We start from the raw sequence: 19,050 nt of genomic DNA, 5'->3' as shown, positions 1-19,050 counted from the left end.
TAATTAATGAGTTCTAGCTATAGTTTGTAAATATTTATGTATTGTTGTTATTATTCCAATGTAAAAATTATTATATTATTAGTATTTTTAATAATAATATTATAATAATAATAATACGGGTAATAATTATTATTATTATTACTGTTATTATAATATATATTAATGGCAGAATTCATACGGGATGTGCAGGTATTTAATTATTTTTAATTTTAAAAAAAAAAATTTAAAAAAAAAACAGGTTTTTGCCACCGGTTTACACATTGAACCGGTGCCAAAATATTTTCCAAAACTGGCGGGCAAACTTTTGCCACCAGTTCAATGTGTAAACCGGTGGGAAAAACCTTGGTTTTGCCACCAGTTCACCCCATAACCGGTGGGGAAAGTCTGCCATCTATAACATCAATCAAGTGTTTTTGCCACCGGTTCACTCCAAAACCGGTGGGAAAAGTTGTTTTTGCCACCGGTTTTGAACCGGTGGGAAATCTTTGAGGATTTACCACCCCCCAAATCAAGAACGGTTCAAAACCGGTGGCTAATGTGTGGTTTGAACCAGTGGGGATTGGGGTTTTTCGCCTAGTGGATGTTGGTTTCATTCGGCAATGCTACTTCCCTGATTGGGTTACAATTTTGTGCTTGTAAAAAAGCCGAATGGAACCTGGCGCATGTATGTAGACTACACAGACTTGAACAAAGCATGTCCAAAGGATAGCTATCCTCTCCCAAAGATCGACAGTCTGGTCAACTCTACAGCCGGCCATGCCTTGATGAGTTTCATGGACGCCTATTCAGGCTTTCACCAGATACCCTTGTGGAAGAAAGATCAAGAAAGACGGCATTCGTCATTGATCAAGGGTTATTCTGCTATAAAGTGATGTCGTTTGGTTTGAAGAATGCGCCTGCTACCTTCTAGAGAATGATTGATACAGTCTTCATTAATCAAATTGGAAGGAATGTGGAGGCATACATTGATGATATGATAGTCAAATTCAAACTTCAAACGGACCATCTTACAGATCTCCGAGAAACATTCGCCACACTCAGGCGGCACCAGGTCATGCTCAATCCCAAGAAATGTGTTTTTGGTGTTGAGTTTGGGAAGTTTCTCGAATTTCTGATTGATCAAAGGGGGATAGAGGCTAATCCAGAGAAAATATAGGCTGTCATAGACATGCAGTCGCCCCGTACTGTGAAGGAAGTTAAAAAATTAACAGGTTGCCTGGCGGCATTAGGGAGATTTCTCAGTTGGTCAGGCGACAAGTGCCTCTATTTCACTACTACATTTAAGAGCTAATACAACGGCTTTTTCTGTAGTATTAGGTGTCAAAAACCGTTGTATTAGACCTAATACAACGGCTAACAACCGTCACATTTGCTGGGGTTGGATTAGGTCTAATACAACGGCAAAAGTGACCTAATCCAACGGATTGAGCAATCCGTTGTATTAGGTTCCTTTTTTTGTTTTTGGGAATAATTGGACCTAATCCAACGGATTGCTCGCCCAATCCATTGGATTAGGTCCTTTTTTTTTTTAATCCGTTGTATTAGTCTTTATTTTTATTTTTTTCCTTTTGATACCGTTGTATTAGACCTTTTTTTTCTTTTTATTTTGGAAAACCGTCGTATTAGGTAATTTTCTTAATATTTTTTTTTGGAATATATAATTATATATTATACCAATATATATATTATATATAATTAATTAGTTTAAATCTAAAAGGTATAATATATAATAAATATAAATTATATTAGTAATTAAAAATAAACAAAGTGCTTATAATATATTCGTTGCATTACAAAATAAACGAAGTGCCGATACTAACTAATAATAAATGAAAGTTCACTAATTAATTAACAATCGTTTGAAATAAAATTAGTACTTGCAATAGATACATAAAATCAACATTAGTCCGTACTTCATTCATCCCGGGGTAGCTCATCGTCATCAAGCACCTACACGTAAAAATAATAATAATAATATATTAGGACAAGGTATATAATTCAACATTAGGGACAAGTAACAAATAATATAATGCATATAAGCCAAACAAAAGCTAAAACAAGTAATGCATAAGCCACAACACCAACAACGTAACAACAACAATAACAACACCAATTGGGGAAATTAAATAACGCACAACAACACGAACACACAACACACAACACAACAACACGACACAACATCACACAACGCAGCACACAGCAGCAGCAGGCAGGCAGCAGCAGCAGCAGTAGCAGAATAACTGTATTGTACTGTCTTCCATTTCAAATGCCATATGATGCTATAAGTAATCAGAATACCTTTATACGTATCACTGGAGTCCAGAGATGAGTGGAATTCTAAGGTTTCACCTCATACATTGAGGGTCTCACATGGTATCATAAATGCCTATTTTCATCAATTAGTCTCCACCAGACTATATATCCTAACCACTCTTTAGTAAGATACTTCATGAATAATAATAGTGTTTAACTTAATTAAACAACAATAAGGAATCCCTAAATTCAGAAAGATACTCCTGGAAATGAGAACTAAGATGTTTAGTTGCTTTATTGATAGTGACTCTCATCCTAGCCCCAAAACTTGAGTTTCCAAAAATTTAAGACGAGCAAAAAAAAAAATATTTCAAATCAGAATAAATTGGATGACAAAACTAATATTACTAGTGTAGATGAGCAAACCTGTCTTTGAACAAAATTAATCATCTAAGTAAATAAGTTCGTTCATTCTTACAGATTTATGCTCCCAGTCCTCAGTGGACAACTTGTTAATCCTAAGCTGATATTAGATGGGACCATCCATGTGATATCTAGAGAGCTAACTCTGTCCAAAAGGGAAAAAAAATAGTTAAATGCAATCCACATGCGTCAATAAAAAAGGTTTACCTTGCCTAAGCCAAAATCTAATGCAAGTCTTTGCAATTTTCCACCAGAAATATTCATAGCTTCTTGATCCATTAACAGCTCAATTCAAAAAAGCTTTATAACATTTGAAATAAATTGGGGATTAGTATATATCAATAGTCTTGCTACAACATATAGCGAAATTCATTCCTTACTTCACCCAAATTGTAAATGAATCTAGATGAAAAAAGAATATGGTCAATTTGTTTGCTATGAAACCACACATCCACTTCAATAAGCACTATTAGCTTGTCAAACTGCTTATATATATTTTTTTTAAGTTTTTTTTTATAATTCATCCCTCACCACGTTCTTTTAAACTTCATTATTTCAGTACTTGTAAGTGTAGATACTAGTATCACATACTGTTAAGCTTTTTACCCATCTAACAATTGAACGAATTCACTAAAACTTCCCCATGTACCCACTCCCAAAGTCCCAAAGCTAAGTCTCAATACAACACCTTCACCCAAAACTCTACTGTACCCCCTCCCCCCAAACCCAACACACAAAATCAATATTCTTATAATTTATACACTACAACTCTAATACCACCAGGGAAAAAAGGAAAAAAAAAAAAAAAAAAAAAGTATATATATATACATGCCTCACACTCTGGATATGTAAAAGTTGTGCATCCTAAAAATAATTAATAGGTATCTAATTATGTACTACAATTTAATCAACCTAATTTGTAATCTTGAGTTGAAGAACCTTCGTATACTCCAAAGATTTTAACAAGGTTCAATATAGGGTTATCTAGTGATTAGGATGGGGTCATTGGGTTATAATGCAAGCTGATACGATACAAAGACCCTATAATGGAAAACAAATATTGACAACTAAGAATCATGGATTTAAAAAACAGAAGGAAAAATATAAAGGAAAAGAAGATGAAACAGGAAAGTACATTTCTCTTTAAAGAACCTGATTCATTTTCTTATCCTAAAATCATTCTTTGTACAAATGATTAATCAAATTACAAGGGTGTAAAGCTTTTGCATCATACAATGCAAGAAAAAATTCAAACATCAATACATTCATAGCCCTCCTAAACCTATTAAAAATTATATGTTCAGTTACAACCAAAGTATTTTTTACAGAGTGGGTTCAGTCTTTTACAACGATACATGTTAAGTGGGGAATTTCTGGGTTAGACTTTTCATTATAAGATTCGAAAGGTTGATAATTATTATAAATTAGCTAAGAGATACTATGAAAATCTTACTACTGTAAGTATGATCCTGAAATTTAAAAACATTCCCACAAATAATTTGATAAGAAATATCATTTGTTCAAAGACCCATTAATTTCAAGTAGTGCAAACTCATATAAACGAAAATCATAGACCTATTAAAAGAAAAACCAATACATAGTTTATTCATTTATTTCAAAAAAACAAATGCAGAAAACCAATTAACGTATGAACTAGAAAGGAATGTACATACCTTGTCATGAAATCCCCTAAATTCTTGAAAAGAATGAATATAAATTTGAAACATGTCAGCAAATACATATTTGAAAACGAAATTAAACAAAGAGAAACACTAAATTACCAATCGAAACATGTAATAGATGGGGAAAAAAGCCCCTAAAGATCAATACTTTATAGGGAGAGAAAAACATACCTGAATTAGGCCGTCGAAAAAATTAAGATAGATTATTGAAATAATCATCAATTTTGTTTCCTCAATTTGTGGTAGATCTAAAAGATCATGCAAAAGAGAGGGAATTAGAGAAACAATTGATTTGACAGAGGAATTCGAATAATATATAATCAAATTTATCATCAAGATTACTAGAAATTGACAACTAAATAAGGAATTTTCTACAATTTAAAGCCCAATTCACTGAATTAAAAAAAAATATCAGAAAAAATCAAAATAACAAAATAAGCATAAAAACAAAAACCCTTGAAATTAAAATATAAAGAGAAAGGAGAAAATACCGAAAAACAATTAGAATGTATACCAAATATGATGAAATCAAAGAGCTTCTTCCAGTTTAGTTTGTTGCTGGGTCTGCAACTTTGGAGAGCGATGAATTGATGAGAGAATTTTAGTGAAGGCTAGGGTTTAGTTATTAGAGAGTAAAAGGAACGGTTTTGATGTTTTCCGGCTTTTCCCCCAATTTTGTTCAAGTTCGCAAGCTACATGTGCTTATCACGTGATTAATATTCAGGACGCTTATTTGGGTCAACAATAAGTGATGACGCTGAAAAGCGTCAAAAAAACACGGGAATCCAATTTTCCACTGACGCTCTGTTGACTGCGTCGAAAAACAATGGGTTTTGTAGTAATTGCCACTGATATATGCTACTGGACTGCTGATGACAGTGTTCGAGGTACAAACTATCCTAATTTCTGTAAGCAAGTTTCAGATTACATGACATATCTTTTGCTTAGGCAGAAGTCATTGGTATCACTGGTGGTGGGAATGTATGAGATTCGATTCGAGGATACGTGTGAAGAGGCTAAGAAGGTTATGAACCGGAACGTAGACAGTGGTTGGTTTACAAGAATATGTGCAGGGGCTAAGAAGTTTGTAACCAAGAAATTGATGTGTCAGATTTCATAAATAGAAGGCCAAAATACATGTCCAAAAAAATACAGCATTAAACAAAAAAAAAACGATTGATAGAAATAAACAACAATCCAATCCGATCAATAAACAAGCAACAATGAAATGCAAAAGTCAAACGATAAATAAAAAAAAAAGGATCAAAATGCAGAAAATATAAGTAAAATTAGCTGATTGAACACGGAATATGTCAATAATCTTGCTGCACAGTGAGTACATAAGTCCTTAAGATGCAAACAGAGGTTCTGCATGGTTAAGTATAGGATATCACATTCTCACTAGAAATAAAATCTGATCATATTTTCTTCTTAAAATAAAAGAACCTATTGCACGAAACACATTTCTTTAAGCATCTAATGACAGAAAGCTCTACATTGTATTAGTAGAACAAAAATTGGAAAATGTAACCTATTGTATTAGACACTAGACAAGAGATTCTCCTTGAAGTTTCATGTGAAAAGGTAATGCTGCTTGACTAGGGATCATGAATCTGCCCATGGATTTATATTGACTTCGTGTAAATAAACATGCTAGGAATATCAAAATAAGGGAAGCAATAGTAAACGCCTAATTATTACTTGCTGAAACATAGAATTGAGCACAAGGCACATGGTCTGCTACTAAAGAAATCAAAGCTAGCTTAAACTACTTGCAGAGTCACATGCCTAATAATGAAGCCTTTAGCAGATTCAATTACATTGAATGAAACTAATCATAATGCCAAAACATTCAATTGTTTGTAAACTTGACTTCTGGTAGAAATTATAACAAAACAAGTTAAATAGCATAAATATTTTCCATGATTAACCATAAGTCATGGACTGAAAACATTTGAAAGTAACAACTAAGTGAAATTCTCATTCCTAATAACAGTGAAAATAAATTAAATCCAACCAAGTCTTAAACACAATAACCTCCCAAAACAATAATGGCACAGCATAAAAATGAAATTAAAGATGAAATTAGAAGCAAAAACTCACGGTGCTAAAACTAATCGGGGATAGTTTCGAACAAGACTCTCCGTCTCATCAAATGACTCCACACCAGTCTCCCAAATAATATGCAAATTCGGCCGCTGCTCCAATATTTGAAAGTATATATTAAATAGAGCAATGTTCATAGAATTAGCCCCAAAGGATCCCCCAAGCACTAGCAGCACCACCACCTCAGAATCTGAAACGGCTAACAGAAGGTTTATGCAGATCATATATCAGTCCATGATTCACAAAGGGAAATTTTTACTTCAGTAGTAGTACGTCTTGTGTGCTATGTCTTTAGATTGCAGTAAGATTTATTTAGGTGTTTTGATATTGCCCGCATTGTCTTGAAATTAGATAAGTTTTACAATATTACTAGTGTGTAGATACTAGATAGATTATGCAATTTAATTTATTGGCAGCACCTTTGTTTTCGCTACATATATAAGCGAGGGAAGTAACACTGACAAATCCTAAGTGGAAATCAAGTATTCCCAAATAAACCCCCAACAAAAATTAGGGTTCATAAATCGAAAAACCACCCCCAACAACCACCCTCAAGCAAGCAATCAGCCACATGCAACATTCGAACAAATCAACAAATCTAAATCCAAATATTCGAGCAATCAGCCACATGCAAGGTTTAATCTAACACTAAATACAAAACAAAATCAACAAATCCATAATTGGTAGACGAAAATTCAAGGTATACCTACCTTAGATAGAGATCGAGCACAGTAGAACAAAACGGCGAGGTAGGAGACGACGCAGCGGCGGCGAGGGAGGAGAATGAAGGAAGGAGCAGCGGCGAGTTGAGGGAGGAGAACGAAGGAAGACTGAGCTGAGAAGTTTGGGAAATGGGGTTTCAATTTCATTTTTGGCTCTAATATTTCAGCATTTCCCGGTTTTTTTTTTTTTTTTTTTTTTACTCATCCGTTGTATTAGGTCTTAATCTTTTTTTCTTTATTTATTTTTTAGGGCTGATCCGTTGGATTAGCTCCAATTGAAAAATAGAAAAAAAAAAAAAAACAAAAATCGGGAACACTATCCGATGTGTTAGAAGAATAATCCGTTGTATTAGCTCATCTAATACAACAGATTAGTATATCTAATACAACGGTTAGTATAAACCATTGTATTAGCCCTGTCTTAGTGTAATACAACGGATTAGCCTAGTCTAATACAACGGTATGAAATTAGCCGTTGTATTAGCTATTTTTGTACCGTTGCATTAGATAAAAAATGTAGTAGTGTTTCTTCCAAGCAATCAAGAAGAAGACTATGTTTGAATGGGGGACGGATGCAGAGGCAGCCTTCCAAAAGTTGAAGGAACACTTGCACTCTTTGCCAAGGCTCGTCAGCCCTTTATAAAAGGAAGTGTTATACATGTACTTGGTCGTCTTTGATCATGCTCTCAGCGCTGTTCTCCTTGCTAGGAAAGAGACGGCTGCCAGCTCCTTGTCTATTTCATCAGCCATGTCCTGAAGAATGCTGAGTTATGGTACTCCATGGTTGAAAATTTTGGCCTGGCCCTCTTCATGGCAGTTAAGAAGCCGAAACCCTAATTCTTGGCACATCAGGTCGTGGTCTACACTAACCAACCAATCAAGCGGCCACTGAAAACCATGGAATCATCCAGCCGAATGATTAAATGGGCAATTGAAATGCAAAGCCTAGAAATTACTTTTGAGCCAAGGAAAGCAGTGAAGGGATAGGCACTTGCCGACTTCATTGTTGAAATGACCAGGCCGGCTAATCTAGAAAATCCTGACCAAGTCTGGAAGGTATATGTGGACGGGAGCTCCATAATGAACGGTTGTGGTGCAGGCGTCATATGTTAGTCTCTTGAAGGGGACAAATATGAATATGCACTGCGTTTTAAGTTCCAGGCCTCGAATTACGAGGCAGAATACGAAGCCCTACCAGCCGGAATCCGCATGTGTAAGGCGGTTGGGGCAAAGAAAGTGGACGCCTGCTCAGATTCGCAATTGATTGTTAGCCAATACCATCGTGACTATGAAGCCACACATCCGGCTATGATCAAGTATTTACAGGCGGTCAAAGAAGAGGCTTGGACACTTGAGGAATACCATCTAAGTCAAGTGCCCAGGTCCGTGAATAACCAGGCAGATGCCCTCTCCAAATTGGCATCATCCGCCTCTTGTGACACACCAAGGTCTATTTTCTGGGAAGTGATGGAAAAAGGGAGCATTGAGGAGGAACCCATTGGAGTCCTTGATCGAAGCGCAACCTAGATGGATGGCATCCGGGCATACTTAACAGACGGCATCCTACCGGATACTTACCCAAAGATGATCATAATGAAAAAGCGTGCGTCCAACTTTGAAATTCATAATGGGGAACTTTTCAAGAAAGGCTATCTTCAACCTCTTTTGAAGTGTGTTACCCCAGAAAAGGGCCGAGAGGTCCTCGAAGATTTACATTCAGGGTTCTGTGCCTCCCACATAGGCGGCAAGACCCTAGCAAAGAGAGCCAAGCGACAAGGCTACTTCTAGCCTACCCTTGAAGCAAACGCCATGGAGATGGTGAAAAAATGTGACAAGTGCCAAAGATTTGGCAAGCTCATCCATCGTCCGGCCATTGACCTGACGGCTATCCATAGCCCAGTACCATTCGCCAAATGGGGTATGGACATTCTGGGTTTATATAAGCCTCCTACAGGCGGACGGAGATATATTTGGTAGCAGTCGACTACTTCACCAAGTGGGTAGAAGCGGAGGCGGTCAAAGGCATCAAAACAAAATAAGTTATCTCCTTCATTTGGAAAAATGTAATCACCCGGTATGGGGTACCCATGTCTATGGTCTTTGACAATGGTCCTCAATTTGAGACGCCTGCTCTCAAGAGTTGGTTGGGAGACCAAGGGATCTCTCACTGTTTTGCATCAGTCGGCCGCCCCCAAGCAAACAGCCAGGTTGAAGCCTTCAACAAGTTAATCTCTTATGGCATTACAAAGAAAATTGAAAGAGCTGGCGGCCTATGGGCTAACGAGTTACCGCATGTTCTATGGGCCATCAAGACGACTGAAAAAGGGGCGACTAGTGAAACTCCATTTCTCATGGTTTATGGGGAAGAGGTTGTTCTGCCTATTGAGCACTATGAGCCGACTCTTCGAGTCATGCTTTATGACGAAGAGGCTGATTGGGAGGCCATGCCGCTAGCATTGGATTCACTTCTAGAACGCAAGGGTAATGCAGATTTGCGCCATGAGATCTACCGTCTGAGAATGACGAGAGCTTACAATAAAAGAGTGCACAAGCGGCCCCTAAAAGTAGGGAACTTTGTGTTACGAAAAATGGAAGCAATCAGTAGGGCCAACGAACAGGGAAAGCTGACTCCTAACTAGGATGGCCCCTACCGAATCTATGAAGAAGTTAAAGGCGGCACCTACCGCCTGGAAACACTAGACGGCAGGCAGCTAGCCAAAACATTGAACGTAGAGAACTTGAAAAAGTACTACTTCTGAGATGTGTAAATTATTTGTATATGTAAACATGTCAATAAAATTTGCAATTTATTTTTCAGTTTTTGCAAAGTCTCCTTAGTGGGGCAAGCCGCCTGTACAATACACAGTCGGCCTTATTTCTTTTAATCACTTACTCTCGCATGAGTAAAAATGTTAAGACTGGACAACTTAGCAAACTGTTCTTTTCTAAACAACCTAACGAGGCCACAAGCCGGATGATCAACCTGAGGCCCATGCCCGGATGATCACCTTGAGGCCTAAGGCCGAATGATCAATCTGAGGCCCATGGCCGGGTGATCCTTATAAAATTAAAACAATACGTCTGTCCCAAACAAGAGCAGGCGTCCGGCGACATCCATCTGGGTGAATTCGTCGCACAGAGCATCTCCCATTTGGGTGGCACATTGCTATATAAACCTAAAACAAACGACCCTACCGAATGTCCCCAAGACAACCTCGTAGTCGTTTGACTTAAGACAAAGATAAACGTACCGCCCTAAACTACAAACACACGGTAGACAGTTAAAATCTAAGTCAGTAACCGCCTGTTATTGCTTGGGACAATACAGTCGGTATAATTTGAGTAAATGAGCTAAGAAAAACTTGGCGAATAAAGAGGTACCATGTGGCCAAAGCCGCCTGTTTCTTCTAATCACTCAAATCAAAGTGACAAAGATTGATTAACCCTAATGGTTAACTCATAGTCACTCCCGCAAACATGGGATGGAACCTAAACGATACGAACCAAACCGCCTGCTTTTTGGCAAACTGACGTACCCAGCCACTATTCCTCTAAAAGTTTGCAAGCACTAAAAATTGTAAACAGAAAAACAACATGGGGCCACAGCCAACTATTTCTTTTGTTCAAGTGACGGAGACTGATTAACCTCAAAAGATTAACTCATAGTCACTCACACAACCTACAATGGAATCTAAAAGGTACGAATTAAGCCGCCTATCCTTGTAATAAAGAGATGACATTCGACCACTATTCCTATTTTGGTTAGCAACACTGTGGAAGCTACTTTGATTAAAAACATCCAAATTGGTGCCTGTTCTGTACAAGCACCAAGCAGACAGACTATTAACAATCAATAAAATAAACTAAGTCCAAAACTTAGTGGCAAAAGCGAGGTTCGTTAAAGAACTATATTGAGGATGAAAGCCGGATAATGGTGTGTGTCCGCCTTTCATATAGCCGCATGTCCGCCTGGTTTGGGGCAATCACTATAGTGATTGATTGACCCAGAAATCAGTCATACTCTTTAAAGAATTAAAGATTTTCAAGTCAATCCATCAACCATAGAAAACCAGGTGCACAGCCGGCTAGAGGCAAGAACAGTCGGCATACCAAAATAATCGGCACTTGAAAAACGCAGCATTCATAGAAAAAGGCAAGCTACACTTGGCAAAATTCATGGTTTGCATAAAAAAAAATTCAAATTCAAAGTTTGAAGAAAACGGCCAAAACGGCCGAAAATTTAATATTAACAGTCAGCCAGGAGACCGACAAGACTGTTAAAATTTTAAATTGTCAAACCCCGACCCCTTGGTCGAATAATGATACTGAACAAGCGGCACATAGGCCGAAGAAAGTTGACATATAAGAAAAGCGGGAGTTCAAGCAGTTGGAGGGCGTTCAGTGTCGGCAGCCGCTTCCTTTGGATCCTCAACCGACGGCTGTTCTTTCTCGGCATCCGCCTCCTCCTACGGTGGCTCTTCTTCGGCATCCGCCTCCTCCTCCTCCTCCTTGTCATCCCCTTCCTGGTCTGACTCCCCGAAAGTGGAGTCAGACGCCTCATCCTCCGCATCCTCCTCGTCGTCTGCCTGCTCCATGATCTTCCTGTTGTATTGATCAGTACAGGCGACGAATTGGCTCTCGTATTTTTCATAGCTGGAGTTTGGGAAGAGGGCCGCCCAGATCATCTTCATAATGGTGCTGCATTCGTCCATCATGTCCTGAACAATGGCCATCTTCTCCTCGCCAGCTTTCTCATTAAGCTTTTGGATGAGGTCAGCCTCTTGATTCTGCAGGCGGCCCTTGAGTTTATTTACCAGGGCGCGGAGTCCCTCGGCTTCCTTGTCCGCCTCCTTGAGAGGCGTCATCTCAACTTTGAGGTCCTTTACAGACTTCTCTAGCTCCAAGATCTTCTTCCTGGCCGCCTCTATGTCCTTCTTGACCTGCAAAGTGGCGGACGCCCAGTAATACAGTATATCAATGGTCAGAATCTTGTTTTGAGCTATCTGGAACATAGCTTTATCAGAATCAGAGCCGGCCATGGCCTTCACAGCTTTTACCTCTTTGTTCTTTTCGGAGATGGGTTTGCGGAGACCATACGCTCGCAGCATAGACTGCACTCGGCCAAAAACAGTCGTCAGTTACAGGCGACCAGACAAATATTTCAATGACAAAAAAAAGAGAGAGAACTTTTTATTAAGTATACCTCGGCAAGGAGAGCTAAGATGGCTTCAAGGTTAAGGGTGCCGACTCCCTTAACAGACTTCCTGTCCTCAACAGGGATGGCCTTCAACATGGACTTGGCCATCTGAACCAGGTCTGGCTCTTGAGGGGCATCTGCAAAGTAGACCCTGATTAATACGCGGCATAAAAACAGAAAACAAGCCGCCTGATTTCAGAGGAGTCGGTTGCTTGATGAAACTTGGGAAATTTGAACAAATTATACCTCTCGCCGCCTCTTTCTCTCTCGGAGGCCGGCTGCTCCCAGGGGCAGCTGCAGTTCTTCCCCCACTTTAGGGAGTCCTTCCTTGCCTTTCGGCTGCATGTCTCTTGGCGTTGCCAGGAGTCAACACATCCCCAGTCGTCTGTTTCCTGACCTTGGGGTCCGGCTGGGAAGAGGAGGAAGGTCAAGCTACGTCGCTCTGCACCACAAGTCATTGAGTCATAAACACGCAACATATATGAAAAGAAATTGTGCTAAGTTAAAGTAACAAACCTTGGGCGCCTGTTTGGCAGGCGACTCCTTAGTAGACCGCTTGCCCAGAATGGCCGCGTGGATTTGGGCGACTGCTTTCTTGGAGGCCGAGATTTTGTCCATAGATTTATCTGAAAAAGATGAATCAAATGGTTAAACGATGAATCAGTCAAGTCTTTCAAGACACTCTAACAGGCGGTTCACTACTTCTCGGCATCTCCTCGCTAAGGCCGCAGGAGGCCAAATATGTCCCATCGTATAACCAGTTATACTTTGGGATGTAATTTTGAGGGATAAACTCCCTCACCCCATTCTCGAGGTTCGCCTGTATATCAACTTTGAAGAGCCCTCGATCTAGGATCTCTTCTTTTGCTCTTTGAGGAACATGCGGCAAATCAGATTCGCCTGTCAAGTAAGGTGGATTCCTGTTCCACCCTATTGAACTTCTTGTTCTTGAACTTGTCAGGGTGGGAGACTATGTAGAAGGTGTTCCTCCATTCCTTCCACTTGTTCACTTTCCCCATGGTCATCATGTAGCCCTTGTGGCTAATTAGCTGGAACCAGCCGGCCCCGCTTGGTTTTGGGGTCCGATTGAGATAGTTCATGTGAGAGAATGCTTCGAAGTTAGGCTCTACTTCATGCATCTCACAACCGGCAACATAGCCTAAAATATTGAACCATGAGTTTGGGTCCAGTTGCCAGACTCCCAGTTGGTGCCCATCCGAAATCCTCTCTACAGCCGGATGTAGAGGAAATCTTAAACCAACTTTAATAGCCGCCTCATAGCAGCCAAAACACTCGTCCCTGTAGCTGGACTTCTCTGGCCAGACTATCGTATCCTCGGCATCCGGCACTGTAAGATTATAACCATGACCCATTACATGGTCAGCCCTAAAACTAACAATCTTTTCAGACATGGCCCTCTACCTGCCTTGGGGAACGTGGCAATAGTAAAGGGCTTACATGTCTCTTTAGGTTGCAGTCGGCTATGCCTAGCTCTCCCCTTTTTCTACTGAATGACTCTCTCTCGTCGCATGTAGCCGAGAGTGCTTCTCCTCAAAGTCACTAGAGTGCCGACTGGAGGTGCTGGCTCAGAGTCACTGCTCGAGCTCTCGGGCAAAGCAGCCGCCTGCCCGGATAGATCAATAATGGGAGGATCATTTTGTACCTCCTCCCTTGAGTCTGCCAAGATAGAATTACTCAGGGTGCTTGGGGCGCCTGGTGGCACGTCTGATATCTCACTAATCGACGCTTAAAATTAGGAGCCGTGTGAATTTGTTATCCTGGTCGTGCTCTTTGTTTTGGCCATGGTGTCCTACATAGACACATAGACAGTCGGACTTGGGGAAGTTCGCTAAGGGTGGTCCAGCATGGGGGAGTCGGCACTCCTGGTTCTAGATTCAGCCGTCCCCGGTGATCGGCTGATCACTAACCTAGGTCGTGTCGTGTGCTTTTGGGCTACCATTTTTGAAAAAAGGAAAAACAAATAGAGAAAGTGCAAAAGAAAACAGGCAGTTACCTTTGAGTGAAGAAGTATGAACTTTTGAAAAATCAGGCGGCTGAAGAAGCAGGCGGTCTGAAAACAAGCGGCAGTCGTCTAAAATGTCAGAGCAAAAGTCCAAAATTCTGTCAAGAAAAGTTTCTGGAATGTCCAAATGATTTGGACGTCCCCTATTTATAGGGGGGAATTTCTAGGGTAAAAAAAAAAAAAAGGGTAAAAACCGTTAGCCTATCATAGCGTGACACCTGTCACAAGCGCCACGTGGTATGCCACGTCACCCCTGTGAACGGCAAATGATTAGGGGATTTTTCCCCGCCATGTGGACCACTCAAGCCCTACCACGTGTCCGCCACGTGGACTAACCAGAGTCCGCCATGTGTCACCTCGTGAGAGGTCCAAGGTGAGCCAACTAGGAAACTGGCCTCTAACGGCCCAAATTCCTAGGCAAAGCCCAGTTAGTCCTAGGTTTACTGAAACCTATTACCGGGCATATTTTTCAACACCCTATAAAAGGGAGATGTTTCCCCCTCAGGAAACAACGATTAACTCACATTAACTCACACTAACTCACAATCAGAGAAAGTCAGACACCACCAAGAGGCGGACAAGGGCATAAAGACAAAGGATGTCATCTCCTTCATTTGGAGGAACATTATCACCCGGTTTAGGGTACCTATGTCTATGGTCTTTGACAATGGCCCTCACATTGTTTTGGGAGATCAAGGGATCTCACATTGTTTTGCATCAGTCGGTCGTCCCCAAGCAAACGGCCAAGTTGAAGCCTTCAACAAGCTCATCTCAGACAGCATTAAAATGAAAATTAAAAGGGCTTGCAGTCTATAGGCAGATAAGTTGCCTCATGTCCTATGGCCCATCAAAACAACTAAAAAAGGGGCAACTGGTGAAACCTCGTTTCTCATGACATATGGCACTGAAGTCGTCCTGCCTATTGAACATTATGAGAAAACACTTCGAATCATGCTCTATGATGAAGAGGCTAATTGGGAGGCCATGCGGCTAGAATTAGATTCACTCCCGGAGCGCAGGGGCAATGCCGCCTTGCATCATGAGATTTACCGTCTGAGAATGACGAGAGCCTACAACAGAAGAGTGCACAAACGACCCCTAAAAGTGGGGGACTTTATGTTACGAAAAATGGAGACAACCGGTAGGGCCAATGAGCAAGGAAAGCTGACCCCTAATTGGGAAGGCCCCTACCAAATTTTTTAAGTAGTGAGAGGCGGCACCTACTACCTGGAAACTCCAGATGGCAAACAGCTAGCCAAAACTTGGAATGTAGACAACTTAAAAAAGTACTACTTCTAAGACTTGAAATTTTTTGTAAATAGAGTCTATCAATGAAACGATGCTTTATTTTTATGGTTTCTTGTACAAAGTCCCGTCTGTGCAATGCACAACCAAGCATACGGTCTGCTCTAACTTGAGTAGATATAGGCTTAGTCCAAAACTTAGCAGCTATTTTGAGGCCAATGGCCGGATGACATTCTAACATGAGCAGGCAACCGGCGACGCCCATTCGGGTGAATTCGTCAAAGAGAGAATCTCCCATTTGGGTGGTACATTGTTCTATAAATCTTAACTCAAGCGGCTTTAATAATTAATAGAGACCTAGATACAACCGGTCGTTGTTTCAAAACAACACAAACGGTAACTGATATCTTGGTCAGATATAACCAGTCTTTGCCCAAAGGCACTACAGCTGGTTACAAATCAAAATTAAGCAAGGTCAAAGCCTTAGCTGCTAAAACATAACATGGTTATGACCCCTACACCCGGCCAATGGTCGCCTACTATTATGTAACTGGCAAAGACAGATTACCCTAAGGGCTAATTCACAGCCGGTTAATAGAATAATCTAGGTTGGTCTCTAGCCAAAACCGTCTGCTATTCCAACTTAGAAAATAAGTTGACAAATCTCTCTAAAGGCGGCCAAAGACCATCTATCTATTCGTCTGGATGCTTGATTGGACGGCTGCCTACTTAGGTTTGGGCAATTACCAAGCAAACAACCGTCCAAGGGCAGATAAAGCCAATGCACCCTGTAAACCGCATGTGTTAAGTTACATGCAAAAATATTCGTGCATACCAGAAAATTGCAAAAATTGAAGCAAAATATATCAAGAGCAAATATAGGAAAAACCGACTCAGTCGGCAAATTCTATTAAAAATAATTGTCAATCGGAACTACGTCTGGGAGGAAAGAGAATACATATGAAATACTCGGCACGCAGGCCGGAAATAAAAAAACAAGATTCACTACTGCTGGGGAGTTTGAGACGTCTGGCATTGGCCAGATGGAGGAGCATCTTGAGTTTGCTGAGGTTGGGCTTGATTAGCGTCAACCGGCGCTCGTTCTTCCGCCTACTCCCCCCCTGATCTTCCTCGAAGCCCGCAATGCCAGCCCATTCCTCGAAGGGAGCCGGCTTTTCAAGGCCGAGAGCCTGAGCATCGTACACTCGGTGGCATACTTGTACCTCAGCTCAAAAAACTCCCATTCGTAGTTCGGGTGAACGAGGGGCCAGGCCATCTTCATACGAGCCTCGCAGTCCTGCTCGTTTTCAAAGACCAGCCAGTCCTGCTCGGCCGCCAGCTCGGTCTTGTGGTCGCCTGCGTCTGGGCCAACTCGTTCTTCAACCGGGAGACGTTTGCCCTAAGCTGGGTGTTCTTCTTGTCAGCATCCCCTAGAGCCTTGACATCGGGCTGGGGGTTCTTCACTTGCAGCTCAAAGTCAATTGCCTTCTTATTTTCTGTCTCCACAGCCGCAGTAAGCTGCTTGATAAGCTTCTCCTGTTTCATCTCCCGGCTTTTAGTTTTAATTCCATACATTAATGTGTTGTATTAAGTAACATCAATGAGATCAGCCGCCCGCCAATTGGCGTCTCTTACCTCATCCTGCTTCTTCCTCAAGGGAACCTTGAGGCATTTACCCTCAGCATCACCTGCAAAATCAGCCGGAAAAGAGTTAGTATTTCAAATATTATACAACCGCCAAAAAGGTAAAAATGCATTCTATATGCCAGCCGGTGGAGAGCCAATTTGGCTTTAATACCCCAACCGGCAAATTACCTCAGCAAGCAGGGCATTGAGGCGGTCAATGTTGACCTGATGCACACCAGGCACCGCCTCCTTCTTGGACCGTGTGAGGGTCCTCAACATCCTCTTTGCATATTGTTGGAGGTCAGGCCAACTACAAGAGGCATCTGCACCAATAGAGTCATTTGTTAAGTAACGAGCATAGGCGGCACCTATATTTTGCCAGCTGTCGGAGGAATCCCCTGATTGAGTAGCTTGGGACTTGACTCGCATAGGACCAAGCGCCCAGGGGGGATCAAAGGTGAAAGCCATACCTACATTTTCAGGCTAAGGGGTCACCCTACCCCTAGCCGCATTGGAGCCGGTTGCTGCAGCAGGCTGCCGGCTCGAGGGCGTTTCAGGCTCCCTCGTCTCAAGGTCAACCGGCCTTGTGCTTAAGCCAAGGTCCTTCAGGCTCTTGCCTGCTGAGGTGGGCTTGTCAGATACAGGCGGCCTTCCAGAAGAGTAGGGGGCAGCCAAAACCCTCTTTGTCAGCATGTCTTTTTAACATTTTTACAATGGAGCGAGGAACATTCTTGCTCCTCGCCTAAAAAAGAAATAGAACACAACTAGTTAATATATGTGTTGACATCAAAACTATACAGACGGTAAAAAGGACTCAGCCGAAGCTTACCCCATCGTCCTTGGCCGCCATTTGGGCCTTCTCTTTTCTAACTGATCCTTCCGGATCTGGGCAGTAGACTTGGCCAGTGTCTTCTCAGGCGGCACCATTTCTAGTCCTTTTTCTACAAAAAGAAAATCAATGTCAAATACAACTCAGAATATTATAGACGGTAGAAAAGAGCCGGTTAAATTTTCTAGATACGTCTATTGAAAAAGGTGTTAAAGTCGCAGGCGGAGAGGAAAGCCTCATCCTTAAGCCAGTCCGGATGGGGTACCTAATTCTTGGGTTTAATAATCTCGGATCCGTCATCTAGGGGCATGGTTGTTTTCTCAAACAGCTCCGCCTCTATTATTTGTGTATATGCCTCCTCCGGGAAGTGGGGAAGGGCACACTTCTTCCCTAGAAGAGTCGGATCCCTATTATAGTGCTAGAGCTCATGATTTAGGCGGCGGGAGGGAGACGAGACTAAGTAAAATTTGCTCTTCCAACTGCTCCATTTTGACGGCTTGTCAAGCGTCATCATATATTCTGGGTGAGTGGTCAAAGTATACCACGCCCGCAAGCCGCCTAGGGCACGGCTAAGGTAATGCATATGTGAAAACGCCTCCTAACTAGGCGTTACGTTCTGCATCTTGCATGCGACAATGTATCCTAAAATATTCACCCAGGAGTTGGGTGTTAGCTGCCAGACGCCTAAATCATAGCCTCTTAATATAGCTCTGATGGCGTTGTGACGAGGGAATCGGAGACCGGCTTTAAATGCCGCCTCATAACATCCGAAATAGTTATCGGCGTGATCAATGTCGTCAACCTAGACGACGGTTGCCTCTGCAGACGATACTAATACTTCCCACCTATCCCCAACCGGGCATTTCTTTATGAAGGTGGGGAAGGTGGCATTCACGGTAGCGATGTCCTTGGCGGACATGCTCGCTTCAGTGGGGTTATTGATG

The 19,050-nt window shown here is 41.5% G+C and overlaps 1 protein-coding gene and 1 long non-coding RNA gene across 3 annotated transcripts; both read right to left on the bottom strand.

Annotated features, from left to right (window-relative positions):
* Positions 1 to 1,737: 1,737 nt before the first annotated feature.
* On the bottom strand, positions 1,738 to 7,585 carry LOC110723245. Of its 2 annotated transcripts, XR_002511689.1 has the most exons (6): positions 7,175 to 7,585; positions 6,462 to 6,663; positions 4,530 to 4,606; positions 4,350 to 4,372; positions 2,732 to 2,821; positions 1,738 to 1,950 (listed from the first exon to the last, which is right to left on the bottom strand). It is a non-coding gene; the product is annotated as an uncharacterized LOC110723245 (long non-coding RNA). The 2 variants fall into 2 exon arrangements; XR_002511690.1 differs by lacking the exon at positions 4,350 to 4,372 and having other exon boundaries at positions 1,739 to 1,950; positions 7,175 to 7,584.
* Positions 7,586 to 11,652: 4,067 nt separating this feature from the next.
* Positions 11,653 to 17,745, bottom strand: LOC110723338. Its single transcript, XM_021902690.1, has 6 exons — positions 17,514 to 17,745; positions 17,287 to 17,339; positions 17,044 to 17,187; positions 16,399 to 16,439; positions 12,390 to 12,534; positions 11,653 to 12,297 (listed from the first exon to the last, which is right to left on the bottom strand). The coding sequence occupies exons 1-6, from the start codon at positions 17,743 to 17,745 to the stop codon at positions 11,653 to 11,655; spliced, it is 1,260 nt and encodes a 419-aa protein (XP_021758382.1).
* Positions 17,746 to 19,050: the final 1,305 nt, after the last annotated feature.

Source organism: Chenopodium quinoa, unplaced genomic scaffold (assembly GCF_001683475.1).
Source record: "Chenopodium quinoa cultivar QQ74 unplaced genomic scaffold, ASM168347v1, whole genome shotgun sequence".
NCBI lineage: Eukaryota > Viridiplantae > Streptophyta > Magnoliopsida > Caryophyllales > Amaranthaceae > Chenopodium > Chenopodium quinoa.
The sequence above is the reverse complement of the archived record's forward strand: the minus strand, read 5'-3'. Positions and strand labels throughout refer to the sequence as shown.